Source organism: Pleurodeles waltl, chromosome 11 (assembly GCF_031143425.1).
Source record: "Pleurodeles waltl isolate 20211129_DDA chromosome 11, aPleWal1.hap1.20221129, whole genome shotgun sequence".
NCBI classification, from domain to species: Eukaryota; Metazoa; Chordata; class Amphibia; order Caudata; family Salamandridae; genus Pleurodeles; species Pleurodeles waltl.
In genome coordinates, this window is record NC_090450.1 from 11,541,786 (window position 1) to 11,558,277 (window position 16,492).

The 16,492-nt window shown below is 46.2% G+C and overlaps 1 protein-coding gene across 3 annotated transcripts in view; it reads right to left on the reverse strand.

Annotated features, from left to right (window-relative positions):
* Positions 1–510: 510 nt before the first annotated feature.
* Positions 511–16,492, reverse strand: part of LPP (LIM domain containing preferred translocation partner in lipoma) — a 657,734-nt gene continuing 641,752 nt past the window's right edge. For all 3 annotated transcript variants that reach the window (XM_069212799.1, XM_069212797.1, XM_069212798.1), the window contains one exon: positions 511–14,105. In XM_069212799.1, the coding sequence (XP_069068900.1) occupies positions 13,977–14,105 (129 nt within the window). In that variant the 3' untranslated portion in view covers positions 511–13,976. The remainder of the gene's footprint in view (positions 14,106–16,492) is intronic.

The following is a 16,492-nucleotide window of genomic DNA, read 5'->3' on the forward strand; positions in this document are numbered from 1 at the left end:
TTTAGAAAGAACAGATCCTGATTGGATTTTATATTCAAGTGCATTGCCTGGACATTGCTAAAAATGTTAATTAACAAAAGTCAAAACCTCAGACCTCTGCTCCCTCCTTCCCCCCACCAACCACTCAGAAACAGGGAACTTAGTTGGTTCTTAAAACAAAAACCAGAAACCTCAAGACCGAGGGTCTGATTTAGATATTGGTGGACAGGTCACCCTGTCACAACGGTGGCAGATATCCCATCCGCTGAAATAAGATCCATAGGATCTAATGGGATTTAGACTTTGGCGGACGGGACAGCTGTTACTTTTGTGGCAGAGTAACCCCTCCGCCAATATCTAAATCAGGGCCTGGGCCTGAACTGACAGGTTGAACAGTGAAATATCCCTTATCAGCATGCCTTTAACATTGATCCACGGGGCTCCTTCCCAAATGTCTGGGGCTCAGGAGCAGAAAAGTATTTTGGGGGTGACTCGAACAAAACATATGAAATAACTCACACAACAGCAAAGAAAATTAAAATAAGCAGTTTAATAAACAATCCTAAATAGTAGAAAAGGAAACTGACTCCTTTGGAAAGAAAAGTCATACCATGATTGCATATTTTTGGATTTCCGTTACAAAATAATCCTCACCAGTTAAAAAAGAAAAGACAGCATGATAATGTGCACATTTCTCATATAATTAGATAATGCATACTAGGGATAACATAGAAGTATAACATCAGCCTATAACAAGTGTCGCTCTGTAGTGTTCTGAAAAGGCACAGCACTGTTGCAATAAAATAATCATTCCTTATGCCAAAGAGATTTTAAAAAATACAAAACGGTTATAGTTTTATTCGGAATAAAAATGAATACACAGTTTAAACAGAGCAGGGAGAATGCATAAACCCTGGGAGGGGAGGGAGGAATCCTGCTGCCATCAAAAACAAGTTGGAATGTGCTTGGAAATCCTGCTCTCCCATTGGTCGCCTTGGTGGGTGTGAGCCTCCCTCCCCCACCCCTTCCCCCCTCCCAGCAGCTTGGCTCAGCCCTGCTGATTTTCATGGCAAAGCAGACTGCTTTCAAGGTAACAATAAAAATCCAAAGAGTTTGACTGAATGGGAGAGAGCGAACCGTTGATTCCCCGCACGGAATGGTTCAAATATTATCTGAAATGTGATTTTATGGTTGTAGAAGCCTCTGAACCCACTTAACCTCACACTGAATGAGTAAGGAGCTGTGATTCCTTCAAGCACCCAAAATAGTATTCATAATAAGTAAATGTTTTACGAGTATGTAAACAAAGTTAGCATTTTAAATCATCCATCTTAGACATGTTACTGAGACATCAAATTTAGCTGAAGGGGGCAATGTATGTTTTTTAGGCAATGCTGCCTTCTTGACCCTGGGCCCGTCACAGAGAAAAAAATTAGGGAACACGAAGGGAGACGAGTTCCAAATATTAAACACAACGGAACAACAGTATGTTTTAAACTGTAGGATTACCAGCCAAAATGTGTTCTATCTTACTAGGTGGTTAACGAAAAGCTATGCTCCGCAGACACCTAGAGAAATAGAAAAACCGAAAAAAAAAAAAAAACCTTTCACAGCAGCCCCCCACGAAGAGTATGAATGATTGTAAACGCGTTGTAAATGCTGCCAATCTGGAAGTTATGATGCAAATATTTCCATCACAAAGTAACTGTCCCCCTGAATTGCTTAAGGAGGGGGTGAGAGGTGGTGACCCACAGCCAGTTGGCTCCCTCTGTACTTGCATAGTAAGGTTCATAAAAAAAATATCAATAAATATCCCACCTCCATCCACATTGAGGATTGCTCAATGTTGCAGAAGAACGCATCACCCGCTTGGGTACTTACAGCGAGGACTGCACTGCGGATACTCAAGGAGCGAATATTCCTTGAAGAGCCCCTGCCGACAGGCAGAGAAGTGTCTCAAGCCAGCCCAAGAGCCCCACAACTCAGAAGAGGTATCGTTTGTGGAATTGAAAAGCAGATGTCAACTCACTGCCTAATAGCAGGAGGAGGGGACCTACAAATGCAACTATTAACTTCAAGTTCTTTTTGAAGGAAGCAGCCATTGGGGGAGACATTGAAAATGAACACGCACAGTAGGTATGTTGCGCATGTCAATTTTTTGGATCAGGTGACTTCCTTCCCCAAGGAGTCGCCGCCGTCCTTCTGGAGAGACCGTGGCCCTCCATGCATCGTCTAGCAATGCATTTACCACATAGGGAAAGGAGCTGGACAGGGGTGGGCATTGGGCCTCTATTAAAAAGATGTGCCCTGCTCTTGGCCACCATCATTGGCATTCAAGGACCTGACTCTCTCTCTCTCAGTGATCACCTTTGGTAAAGAATCTCTGGATGGGAGCCCTTGATTGTCTTTCGCAAATACAATACATGGTGTAATAAACACTTATTGACATAATAAACTGGAACATCATCCCTTCCAGGATTACTTAGGTGCAATTCGCTCTTCTCCTTACCAGTAATCAAGAGACAGAAAAACACAAACACACCCATCCACTTCCTCCAAGCACTCAATCTTCAGTTGTGATTGTTTTGGTACGCAAAAAAAAAGAAAAATACATACATAAGTGTATAAATACTGACTGCACCATTCCATACATCAGTTAGAAAGACACTGTCACATAGGATATTTTTTTACATTTTTCCCCTGAACACATCTGAGTTATTTTGGAGGCAAACAGTTCCTATCAAGAAGTGGAAGGAGGGTGCACGAACGATAAATTGTGTACCAAAGGCCCCGAGTGACGTCAGACCTAAAGTTGTGCGGTTACCTAAAAGGTAGAAAACAGACACCCTCAAACCTTCTCCATGTACAATAAAGAGGTAAATTATGTTCTCCCACAAAATATATCCAAACATTTCTGCCCCTGTTCTGTTGGAATATACTGCAGAAGGTCCTTAACATTTCTGTACACCAGGCACACACAGTTTCCCACAACAAAAACCAGGCCAAAGGCATCCTATTTAGATTGGGGGGGGGGGGGGTCCCCGCCCCACCATTTTACCCTCTGGTACTACAAGTCCCCCAGAAAGTGCGTTATTCCAAGGGCAGTAGCCATGTGAGCCAAGTAAACCGGGGAGGGCTTTGCTGTCACGCGACCCAGAAACTAAGACTCCGTTGCCTTCCGCGACACGCTTTCATGATGTGGGAACCCTCCTTCATCCTTGTACTTTATTTTAATGGACACCTCAATAACCCAACCTCATACCCTCATGTTAATTCTAAGGTGGGTGGGAGGGAGGCACCACCCCTTTCCCGCTACATGCTTTGATCCCTTCTTAACACAGGATGGGTGCCAGCGGTTGGGTGCAAACAGCGGTGTTCTTAGGAAACCACCTGCTCAGACAATCTCTTCAGCTCCTAGGCACTAGGTACCAACCATGCCTCACCGCTCTGCTGCCCCGCTCAAGCTGAACTACTTACACGTTTGAGGCTCGCCTGCCTACCAGGCAAAGTTCCTCCAACCTTCCATGTGGACTGAGAAGCAGCAGAGGGCGGTCATCAAGCTTTCTGGTTCACCAAACCATCGAAAGCATCCAATCCTGGCAAACAACATTACATCCCACCTCGTTACCTCAGACTACGCAGGCGATAGCATGACCGAGTATTATCCTGTTCGAACAAGGCCTGGCAAACCCTGAAGGGCACAAGAGGCACAGGTGGCAGTTCATAACAAGACAATTTCACTAAACACATCAGTATTGCTGCTATAGACATAAATTTTCAAATAGGTGATGGCCATCTGTGAAGATGGGAGCTCTTCCAAGGACCTACATTACGCATGAAGCACGTGACTCGTTTTATAGCTGTGGTTTGATAGAATATTACAAACCTATAATTGGATTTACTGGTGGAAACGGCACACGTGTGAGCACAGAATACCATCTTGCAGGTACCAGCTCGCAGAGGTCACATGCAGCACCCAAGACAAGGAAATGTAGAAAAAAAAAACATAAGGATCACATTATGTCAACTACCGATAAGTGTTTTGTGTTACACCAGCATCAGGGAAAAGGTGATCACCAAAAAAACCTTCAAGTGGCTTTGGCAGATCTTTCTGCCATGCTTGCATCTTGGCACAACTAAGTACCCTTTTCAAATGTACACTCAGTTCAGCAAACTAAGGAAGGCGGTAAAATGTTGTGGAAGTGGGGGTGCTCATGGCCTGGTGATGGCAGGACCCAGCTTGCTGCTCCCCAGTACAAGGTGGAAATCAAACACGCCATTTCCCCCAAGTACAGTGAGCGCGGCGCAACCTCGAGCGGGGTCAGACGCCATTTACCACACTTCCCTCACAAACCACAGCGATCCTGGTGCGAGGAGCTTGGGGAACTCACTCAAAGTGGTAGGTGAGAGAAAGAACTTCAAGAGGGGACCCTCACACCAGTGCAGGTCTCCATTCTTATGTGTGTCAACGCAGCACAGAAACGTCACCACGAGCTCACATTTGTCATTTGTAACTTGACATACCAAGACATGGTACGTGGAAAGTATATTTTTTATAGGCACATGGCTGTGTTGTAGGGGGAGATAGCGCCTCGGTGAACCTTTCAAGCACCTCAAAGCGGTAGATGGCTGTAATGTGTCGTATCCCCAAGTGTGTACAGGAAGTAGGGTGCTTCAGTACACTTGGCTGCATTGCACTCAAGAGATGTGGCAGACACTGCATCATATAGACAGACTGAAAAATATCTGCAGAGATCCACCAAAAACATCTCCACAACATTTCAGCATCTATTGGGATATATATGACTTCCTGAGGCTATTTTTAGGTTAAAACATGTTGATGCTGTACATGTTCCCTCTCGGAAAGCTACAGAACAAGTACCCCGATTTCTGGATAAGCGGGACTCCCACAAGCTCCCATTCGCTCACTGTCACCAGCACAAGTGCCACGCAGAATGCAGGCACAACCATCTTGGCAGGACCACTCTACCTGCAGCTTTACCAGAGCAGGGGCTTTCAGACACAGAAGAGGCTCATTTTAGAAGAAAATCGGATACAAAAACATCATGTGAGCTGATGCTATCCGTCTTTTCAAAACACGTGAAAGCACACCTCCCTTGGGAGAATGCGGGCTTCGGGGGCACCAGGAACCACCATCGCGAGGGAAAAAGGAGCCTAGCCCCTCTGAGCCTGGTCAAAGCTCAGCTGCAGGTGTCAGAGCAAAGAAAGCAGCAGCTGAGATCAACCGAAGTGTGAATATTTCTGGAATTCAAAGCAGGTTTGCATGCACAAACTCCCTGCAACCTCTGTGGTAGAAGTAGTGTTAAGGCAAGAGAGACCTCCTACAAGGAGAGCATGGGTTTCAGCTCGGCGCTCCAGTCTTGTGTCAGCCCCTTACTCACAGTGTGATTCAAGGCAGAAGCCCTGTCGGGGGCAGGTTCGAGCAAAAAGGGCCCTAAAGCACAGGAATGCGTTTAGGAATGAATTCTGGTTCTGCAATATTTACCAGCAAAACTGGGCTTTGGGGTCACTGGTCGTGTGTTCATTTCAGTGAAGTTGGCAGTCCGTGTAGACATTCCAGGAGGACACACACGAGTGAGGCTCCATCACCTACTGCACGTGTACTGCGGCATGAGGAAATCTCACAACCCCAAAGAGTGTGCTCAACTATCAATTAGTGTAAAAAACTAAAAAACCGAGAAGAAGAAAACTCGAGGTGTTCAAGCAAGCACCTGATCGACTGAGGTACAGAGAAAGATAGAAATCAGAATTTAGCTCCATAAAGCATTTTACAAATAAGTGTCATGACGACTGAAGACAAACCCAATACAAGCTAGCCTGTTTTCAAAGAGCAAGGGAAATTAAAAACAATTTACTACAACATTTAAAAAAAAAAAAAAAAAAAGCAGGGTGCGGATTAGGGATTGCTTTCCATTTTCTGGTAAAAGGTTAACAAATGTGACATCTTAATGGTGGCAACAAGACCCTGCTGGGCACGGGGCTCCATCAGATGCAGTGTGGTAAGGCGGCCTTAGGGGGGGCTTGTGATGGAGGTTGCAGTATTCAAAGCACAGCAGCATGAAACGTTTTCTTGTTTTTTTGGCAGCTGTGAGGCCCGCTCAGGCCCAGCGGTGGTTCAGTTCCCAGCCTGGAAGCCATGTGCTCGACAGCGGGTTTTGCAGACCCGCCTTTCTGGGACGCACCAATCAGAGACTGCATTCCCTGCTAAGACAAGCCACAACTTCCAGTCTCCCAGCGGCGCCTGCTTCCAGGGGGAAGTGAACCGCGCTTGGTCTGTAGTCAGCCATACAAAGCCGCCCGCCACTGACGAGAGGTGTTTTGTGGTGGGCCCGAGCGAGGACGGGGTGTCTCGGTGAGGGTTGGACCGTCCTGCACCGCAGCCAGACGACGGGGTCAACTGAGCGGTCAGTACAAGGGAGGGGCTGGCTCTCAGTGTTAGGCGTGGCTGTGTGATCTTGGCACCCGCAAGGAAACAGCCACTGCAGTGCCCTCTTCCATCCTGTCCCCAGAGAAACTCTGTGCCACACAGCGGGTGGCACCCAGGATAATGTTTAAAAACTCCTAACATCTTTCAGAAATACTAGGACACTCAGCTGGTATGGCAACCAGCAAAGCCACTGAGATCACAGCCGGGCACAGAAGGTTACCCCTAGAGTGGCACAGCAAAGACACCGCTCAGAGCCTGCTGTACATACTGAATGAATGTCTACATAACACCGGAGCTCACATGCATCCAATCAGCCAGTACCACTCTTCTGCATCACTCACACTGAGCTCGAGGCGCTCAAGAAACAACCTCCCCGTGCCAGCAGAATGACAGCTCCAGCGCTTAGAGGTCTATCCTGGGGACGAATGCGCTGTGTACGTGTTTGCAGCCAGTCCTCCAGTTAAGCGCACACCAAGGCGCCTGAGTGACCTCGGTCCTCCGGCTCCAAGGTGGCCCCTTCAGCCGAGGTGACTAGACGTCAACCAACTGTAGACAGAAGGCACTTCCTGTGCGTGGATGAAAGGGGGGGGGGGGGGGGCTTTGCAAGCGACGGGAATGCAAACACGGATTTAAAATAGACACAATATTTATGAAGAGATCAGGGCTTGTGGAAGGCGCAGCACGTCCTGTGCCACGAAAGCAGGGAGTGTGCAGCTGGAGGAGGGGAAGCTAACTGGAATTTACTCACACCTGTGACAAGGGCAGGCCGCAGGCGGCTTCCAGGGCTGGGGGAAATGCCTCGAAAGCCGACATGAGAGAAAACAAAAAGCCAGGATGCGATCCAGCTGCGAAGCCCTGCAGACCACACGTCCCAGTGTGTGCGTGTCCGCTGGCCTCGGCCCAGCCCTCCTAGCATGGCTCGAATTAGGAATTTCCAGTAACCGGTTTCCTGAGTTTAACCCATCCCAGCTTGTCTGCCAGTAAATCTACCTCTGAAGCAAAACAAAGGCCTCCTGGCCAGACGCCCTGGCCAGCCACCGAGGACGGGGGCAGTAACCTCATCTGAGGTGTGCACCACAAGAGCAACGCGAGGGGGCGCTCCTGCTTATTGAAAGGTGTTGTCTCTGCTTACAGGAGAGCGAGAGAGGGCGCCTGCTCTCAGTAGCCGACAGCCCCTGGGAACCTCCACATGGCTGGAGGGATGGGGGACTGCGATGGGACCAGAGTCCTGAACCTAAGTTTGTATAACAAAGCAGGAATCGGGCAGTGGGACAGCACGGGCTGGGTAAGGAAAGCATTTGCTAGGCAGACATTAGAAACCAATCACTTCTTTTGTGTTTATCCCGATATGAAAAACTTCAAAAAACAGAGATTCAGAGAGATTTCGGAAAATGACACAACCTGACGTTCGAATCCCAGGGCAGGCTGCGATCGGTCGGGGCCAGGCACCCAGTGCCAACACAACAAAGTGCAGTGCGTAAACTGCACGCGCAGTGACCAGACACACACACTTTCAGCAAACAGCTTCCAAGCCCAAGACAAGGTGCGAGGAGACCGAGGAGGACTCGTGCCCCAGAGTGCTGTGAACCGGGACCAAAAGACAGATTCCCAGCTTTGGAATTACCGGTGACATTGTTAGTAAACGTATTCAAGAAGACTCTGACAAAAACAGAGGACAAAGATGAAATTGCTAATAAAATGCAAAGCAACGAAGTAAATCACAAAGCTTGATCTGGCATCCTTAGATCAGATGTGGATCAACAGATCTATAAACACTGACGAAAGACTCGGGCGCCCCAGCTGGAATTCTGTCAATAAAAGCAAGAGTTGGGTGCCCTTAAGATGGCCCCAAACATGACAAATATGAGCTCAGCTGTGACAAGGAGGCCTTGGAAGCCAGCCACAGCTCAGGGTTAACAATATTTATTGGGAACAGGGCTGTCGTCCACCTCACTGAAGTCTGATCTGATTGGACAATAGGGGAAACTAAATGCAAGGAGATACTGAGGTCTTGTGTCCCTGCCCCAAGAGCCCACTCTGGACACACACCAAAGGAATCACAGCCGTGGCTGCAAAGGGGACAGCTGTCCTCGTGTCGTGACAGACAGTAAGTAAGAGTGGAGTGTGGTCGCTATGTATGAAGATGCTCTTACTCCAGACACAAACTGAGGCCCAATCTCACTGGTTCAAGGAGAAGAAAAGCTGGAGTTGGACCCGAGTGAAGACTCTAGACGCACTGCTGGCCACCAAGCATCTCGCGTACTCATTGAAGACCTTGAAACCACTGGACAGAGTCCATCCTCTACGCACTGGATAGCCAGCGGTATGGAGATGCAACTAGGCAGGCCACAGAATGTTCTGGAATCAGTAATGACGGAAACCAAGATCCGAGCTGCAAGTCCTGATCGGGGACCCTCCTGCGAGTACGAATACCCAGGGATGTGTTCTCACACTGCAAACAATTTTCCAACATGAACTTGCAAGAGAATTTTCTCTAATGGCGCTACCTAAAGTTACGATTTTGCAATAGGAAGAATAAGCCTCTATTTCTAGAAGAATCCTCTTGAAGGGAATGGACACCCTCAAATATTCATGTTATGCGGGTCACTAAATCATTCTAAAGACTTTGGAAAGTAAAGGCGATTGATTAGTCAGCTGGACTCTATCTGCAGCTCCTGTGGGCCTTTGACTTCCCAGGAGCCCTCAAGTCCTTTCAGCCTCTTTACTCTGGGCAGTCACAGCCATGGGACAAGGATAGATGACCACATACCTGTAGGTCTCGCGACTTCTAGCAAGACGCATTACCACGTACATGATGGTCTTTGTTCTTCTAGTAAGACAATACCACGTACAGGGTGGTCTTGCATATTTTAGCAAGACGAATTACCACGTACATGGTGGTCTTTGCTCTTCTACTAAGACACTACCAAGTACAGGGTAGTCTTGCATCTTCTAGAAAGACGCATTACCATGTACATGGTGGTCTTTGTTCTTCTACTAAGACACTGCCATGCACAGGGTGGTCTTGCATCTTCTAGAAATACGCTTTACCATGTACATTGCGCTCACGCTTCCACTAGTAAGATGATTTAGTTCAACCCAAGACACAGCTCAGATCCTTCTCAGCGGGGAAAATTTACAAACGTTGGTGAAGTTTCAGGCCTTCAGGATGAGGAGTAGAAATCTTTAAGCACGATTTTGTGAGTTTAGCCTTGTACCTGTGCGGAGGGTGTTAGGGAGATAGAGCTGGGTTAAGGCTCACTCCATGCTGACTGGAGATGTTGAGCGTGAGGTTCTCTCCTAAGCAATGACGTTTTTAGAACATTCAATGTCAGCCCAGATACAGCAAGTCAGGCCACAGTTAATAGTATCCTATCTGGGTTTACTCTGACTGATGATTGGTTTAGCTTTTGTATCCGGACCCTAGGACCGCCTAATTTTTACTTTCATTCCAGTCTACGGCCTGTAAGTAGATCTATTAGTTTTAATCACCTGCACAAATAAATGTCATTATTATTACATCAGCTCATGTAATTTTTTTCTTCCTGGAGAAACCAGGTCATCTACATCCCCATTAAACATGCTCGTGTTCCCTAAACCACTTACTCAGGCCTTTCCTGTGAACAAATTTGTGTTTCTGTAGTTGAAAAAAACTTCCTTCAGGAGGTCTGGTTAACACTTGCAAAGTTAAGATTTTTTGCATGTACCTTTGTCGGGAGCACCCTGCGGAAATGGACACAGTCCCATCACCTGCTTATACTTACACATATTGGCAGGATATATGTATTTGTAAGCACATTTTAAACTGTTTTAGACTGCATGTCTGCCATCAGGTGGGTGCATGTTTTAGTTTCCGCTGGTAGCAACTCATTTTAGATCCTTCTCTAAGTGTTCTTTGAATTCTCAACTTTAAGGTTTAATTCTCGGTTCAGCCATCAGTGTTGGCTTCTTGTATGTCTTGGAGATGGTGGCTACCTGTTAGGTCAGAGTCGACTGCTTTGAGCAACCCTTAGTGTGATTTTAGTTACAACTTCTTGTTTAAATTCAACTTTTAGTATGTACAATTTTTTGGCTAGCATTTCATTTATCTTTAAGCTCACAGCGCGTGTCTGATTTAAACTCAAGTTTATCTTTTAGTCCTAGTGTTTTCTTTTAGTTTCACCACTAAGTTTTACTTCAGTTTAACCCCAGCGCGTGCCCTAGGTTCTTGGCTCTGGGAACTACTTTATTGAAAAAAGCATTCTCTGGCCCCAAGCGATACGTGGCATATGTAGGTCACATGAAGAGTGACTGATCTCAAGGCACTATGTTGGAAGACTGGGCGAGCGGCAGACTAAATGCCCTTGGACAGCAGTAACCCTAGTAAACATTCATGTACTGCAAACCAGGGAAAAAGGCCATGTATTCAATCAGTGAAAAGTGAGTTTTGGGTGATCAGTCAGTGCTAAAGAAGTCACTGTTTACATTTCTTCAAAATACACTTAGTCCAAAAAGTGTCAATTTAGCCGAACAGCTGTTCTGAATCCTCCATCTACAAGACAGGGGTTGACAGCCAAGGTCAACCCTCTCCGCTTCTCGCCCCAACCTACCCGCCGCCAAAGGTAAGGCCTATCACTTTTAGAGGCTCAGAAAACCGAGAGAGAACTGTTCCCCAACATAACTCCGATGCACCGGTCCAGAATGAATATATTCTCTAACTATCTTTGGAAAGACCTTGAAGGCGATAGTGGGCGTGGACATCTGTGCAAGCTTAAGATTAACTGAGGTAGCTAAAGAGAGTGTTTACAGGAAAACAGTATGCTTAGTAGACTTCAACCTACCCTGGTAAAGGCACTCTACAGACAACGCCCAACTCCACTGTGAAGGGAAGGCACTCTACAGACCACTCCACTGGGAAGGGAAGGCACTCTACAGACCACTCCACTGGGAAGGGAAGGCACTCTACAGACCACACCCTACTCTGCAGAGCAGTAATAATACTCTAAAGACCACACGCTCCACTCTGTGGAGCAGTAACACTAGCAAGCATGCACTCCTCCAATGAGTAAGGAAGGCACTCTACAGACCACGCTCCACTCTGCGGAGCAGTAATGACACCCTACAGACCACACTCCACTCTGCGGAGCAGTAACACTAGCAAGCATGCGCTCCTCCAATGAGTAGGGAAGGCACTCTACAGACCACGCTCCACTCTGCGGAGCAGTAACACTAGCAAGCATGCACTCCTCCAATGAGTAGGGAAGGCACTCTACAGACCACGCTCCACTCTGCGGAGCAGTAATGACACCCTGCAGACCACGCCACACTCTGTGGAGCAGTAACACTAGCAAGCATGCGCTCCTCCAATGAGTAGGGAAGGCACTCTACAGACCACGCAGTAAAGGCACTCTAGCACAGCTGTGTATTGCAAAGATTCGGCTAACAGTACCAACAGTATTTATAAAATAGGTAAACATCGTGAAGCTAGACTGTCTGGGCGCCTCCGCAAGAAGAAAGCCCACCTTTTGGGCTTCATCCTTTCTGGAGCCCCTCAACAGCATGCGACTGTAGTGTCACAAAGTCAAGACCCAGCACCTGATGATCATTCACTCTCCAAGGCTTTCACTCACACTCGCGGTCTCAAGACAAAGTGGAAAAATGAAGTAGCAAATAAGTCTTAAAGATGGGTCTCGGTACACAGCGCTGAACACCCACCACATACCTAAGATGGTGGATACTTGAAATAATCCAAGTTAAAAACTACGGCAAAAGTAGAAAAATAAAAATAAAAAAAGACCAACGCAACGCACTGTAGTGTGAGCCATGTGTTGCCAACACATGAAAATTATTGTATTATCTATGGTCAACCACCCAAACCCCATCTTTTGTGCTGTTTTCTGGATCCGCCCATGTTTCTGTGCCTACATCTGTTTGCATGTGCCAATCAATACAGACTTTTGCGCCACAGGCATGGATTTACAATAAGTTTACAAAAATAAGTTTGGACATGTAAAGGTGGTAAAAGTTAAAGGATAACCCAGAGAGACGGGGACCCTTTAATGCGTGTCATGTACCATGGCACAGCCTTGGATCTTGGCGCTTAAAGAATTATATGAATTAGTCAACAGTGGAGAAGAGCTAATTCAGAGGTGTGCTAAGGGGGAAGTGAAGGGGCTGTGCCATTCTGGGGAGCAGAGGACCACTGCTGAACACACCAGCGACTAAGTGGTCAGATCGCTCTGCCATATTATTGGAAGCTCATGACTACTCTGGAATGGGGGAAGAAACCTAAAGATATTCAACGTCCTGCTGGCAAAGTAAAAAACAACATGATGCTGGTAGTGGCCTTGCACCGCTTAATATAATTCAAACGCTTATACTGCATAGAAAAAAATTGCTTTATGTAAATATAAAGGAATTTTTTAAGTTTGTGCTTCCTATTGTTGATGAAAGCTTCTGAACTGATCCACAAGCTTTCAAGAAACATTTTATCTCAGTGGACATCTCACTGCCATCACTGCTAAACTAACTCATTGCAAGCACCAAATATTAAAACCCACTGGCCAGCTGATATTTCCAATTATCAAACACACGTACAAACACAACCACACTTACAAGTTCGTGTCAGATTTTCAGGCTAGATCATGGAGTAGATTCCCAGATCGGTCCACCACGGATCCTCGCTCAGGTAGATCCCGAGCAGAAATGCCCACTGGGTAAGAGGTCAACGCTGAGGTATTACTGTCCCGCGTGAGAACAAGGATGACCGGAGGTCTGCAAGTTCAAGTTTCAATGTGTGAGGTGTCCAGGAAAATCCTGATACCTAACAATTGCACTGGGCACAGGCAGATGGCCAACTCTCATGTCCATCTCACCTCCCCTTTGGCACAACAAAAGAAAACCCCTTTGACTACCACAAACGGTAGTTCAGCAACACTCTTCAGAAAGAGAAGGGACGAGAGCCATGCATCTAAGGCAGCACAGACAAGTTATTGGTAGGTATCAAAGCAAAATCACTCAATCTACCACAATAACTCACTCAATTTTAGGCCAACCAAATTTTGGAATCTACCCGTCTTGCAAGTTCTGTCCAGAGTGTGATCCTCGCGTTCATTAATAAAAATGCACATTTCTGTCCGAAGGCGAACATATATGGAGCCAACACCCTGGTGGACCTTTAATGTTTTGACAGGATAACTAGCTTTAAATACCAATGTGCAAAAAACAAAAGTTGTGACACTATAAATGAAGGCCAAACCGGTGAGATTAAAATTCCTGTACAATTCATAAGAATACGATCAGAAAAAGTTAACTGTGTCTAGATAGAGAAAGGCATCTACATATGTGAGGACCCTTTTCAGGGTCATTTGTGTTCAGTATATTGTGATAAGGAGAATTCCTAACCTAACCTCAATGTGCTTCTTGTGGTCTATGAATAAATCATCATCTTGTTCTAAATCCCTGGCCAGTTCTCTTTGTCGTTCAGTACGAATGAAGGCCCTGGACAGGAGAGAAGTGACCAATACTTAAGGATGTGCTTTCTTTTTAGCATGCAGACTTCAAAGTGGGCTCAGAGGTCAGTGCTGGCCTTGGCGGTCAAATCCCGGATTCGGGCCGAGTTGCAGGTCTTGCAAAGGATGTGTCCATCGAGGGGGTAGCAGCCCTGGTTGTCTCCTTCGGACAGGAGGACTCTGCAGTCCTGAAAAGAGAAGACAAGGAAAAAAAGGGGGAGTCAGCAAAACGATTGAGAGCACCAAGGCTGAGCATAGTACAAGGTAGACACGGAAAGAGGAGTCAGGGCACCTGAAAGGTTTAGAAGGGAGAAGGAAAGGTTGCTTTCAACAGAAATAGTCCCCTTATCAAATTGACTTCCCTAAGTTTAAGGATTCTCCTTGGACACTTCTGTGCCAAATACGTCTCTTGGACAGGTGCAGGATTTAATGTCAATAACTAAAGTAGTCCTACTGGAGCAGAAATCTGGTAAAACTTGTGGGCCTTAAATGACTGAAGGAGTCTTGAAGCCCTCGAATGAGACATTTTTCTGTCTGGGTCAATTGACTACTACGAAACACCCAACCCAATCCTCTCACTTTGACCAGAGCTAGACTGACCATAAAGGGCATGAGCCCTAAAGTTCCCAACAACCTTCTAGCTCCATCAGTTAGATAACAAAGCTTGAAAATAGTGGTAAAGCCAGAGTCTGTAACCAAAACATTTAGAGCTATAAACAGACCATTTGCAGATAAATGATCTGGTGATGGAATTCAAGCGTATGCAATGGAGGTTGAGAATGAAGTACCGTGAGTTAAAGAATGAGATAGTTTTCTGTAACTTGTTTAGGCTACTCCGAACAAGAGGCCGGTGATCAGAACTTTTCATGAAGACATGAATCTGAAGAGCTCTTTAAAAGTATTCCATGTCAAAGGGACACTCTGCTTTTGAGCCAAAACTGGTCAGAAGCTGAGCCTTGTGTCTCTGATGACGCCTCATTATCGCTAGTAATTACCATCTAAGAAGCCACAATCGACGCGCACAAGCCCACTCAGCCTTCTGCTGCTACTACTGGGCTATCTCGCAGGGAAGGAGGTTAAGCGCAGACTGGAGGCCTCCTGAGATACCACGCTCATGATGTTGGTGGGATCATCCAAACCGGTGGTATTTACATTTCGGAAGTTGAGGACAAAATGAGGTGCATTTTCAGTTCTTGTGGTCCTAGAGAAATCTGAACTCTCTGTGGCCACTATTAATACTTCTTAACACTATAACGAAAAGAGGATCAGGCGGATGAAACATAGGCCGTCTGCGAAAACATCCAGCAGAAAACTCAATTTTGAGCTTTAATTGTGAAAGTTCAGGTTGGGACAAGTGTAGTTAACTGTGACGATCAAAGAATGAATGTTTTTACTAAACAGCTTGAAACCCCGAAAAACGTGGCTGAATTGTAAGGGAGTTTTCATGTTAAAGTCCCCGTAATAAATCACATTGTTATTTAATTGGTAGCCAAGATTTACATTTGAGTGTTTTTATAATACATTGATGTGTTAAAGCAATATGCAGTATTAAAAATTAGCTTTTTGTACTGACTTTCATGACTAGTTTAAGAGTGACGTAATTCCCATATAGATCCTTACATAGAGACAGGTGATAGTCGGGGAATGACTGAGGTTCTACATTGATTACTTGCCCCATCAGACTGACTGATGACAAGAGAGGCTTGTATTCACTTCAGGGCAGATGGAAAAGAGAAACTGTTTTAGATGGCTTGCTGAGGTCATGGAAGAGTGAATAGTGGTATCAAAACCTGAAAAATATGTTTTTTTTAAATAAATTGCCAGACATAAAAATAAGGTGTTAGTGTTTTTCTTCTGCATGAATAGCCACACCAAAGGTTAGGAGCAATCTAGAACGCATTACTACCTTCCTGAATTATATGTTAAGATATGTGAACCAAAGGCGTTCTATTACTCAGTGCTAACAAGGGCAACTCTGATGGTGCACTTTCGGCTCACTGAGGTACACCCTGAAGTAAACCCTGATAGTACACCCTCGGCTCACCGAGGAACACCCTGAGGCAAACCCTCATGGTACACCCCCGGCTCACTGAGGTACACCCTGAGGTAAACCCTGATGGTACACCCCGAGGTAAACCCTGCTGATGGTACACCCCGAGGTAAACCCTGATGGTACACCCTCGGCTCACCGAAGAACACCCTGAGGTAAACCCTCATGGTACACCCTCGGCTCACTGAGGTACACCCTGAGGTAAACCCTCATGGTACACCCTCGGCTCACTGAGGTACACCCTGAGGTAAACCCTGATGGTACACCAGAGGTAAACCCTGATGGTACACCAGAGGTAAACCCTGATGGTACACCAGAGGTAAACCCTGATGGTACACCAGAGGTAAACCCTGATGGTACACCAGAGGTAAACCCTGATGGTACACCAGAGGTAAACCCTGATGGTACACCAGAGGTAAACCCTGATGGTACACCAGAGGTAAACCCTGATGGTACACCCTCGGCTCACTGAGGTACACCCCGAGGTAAACCCTGATGGTACACCCCGAGGTAAACCCTGATGGT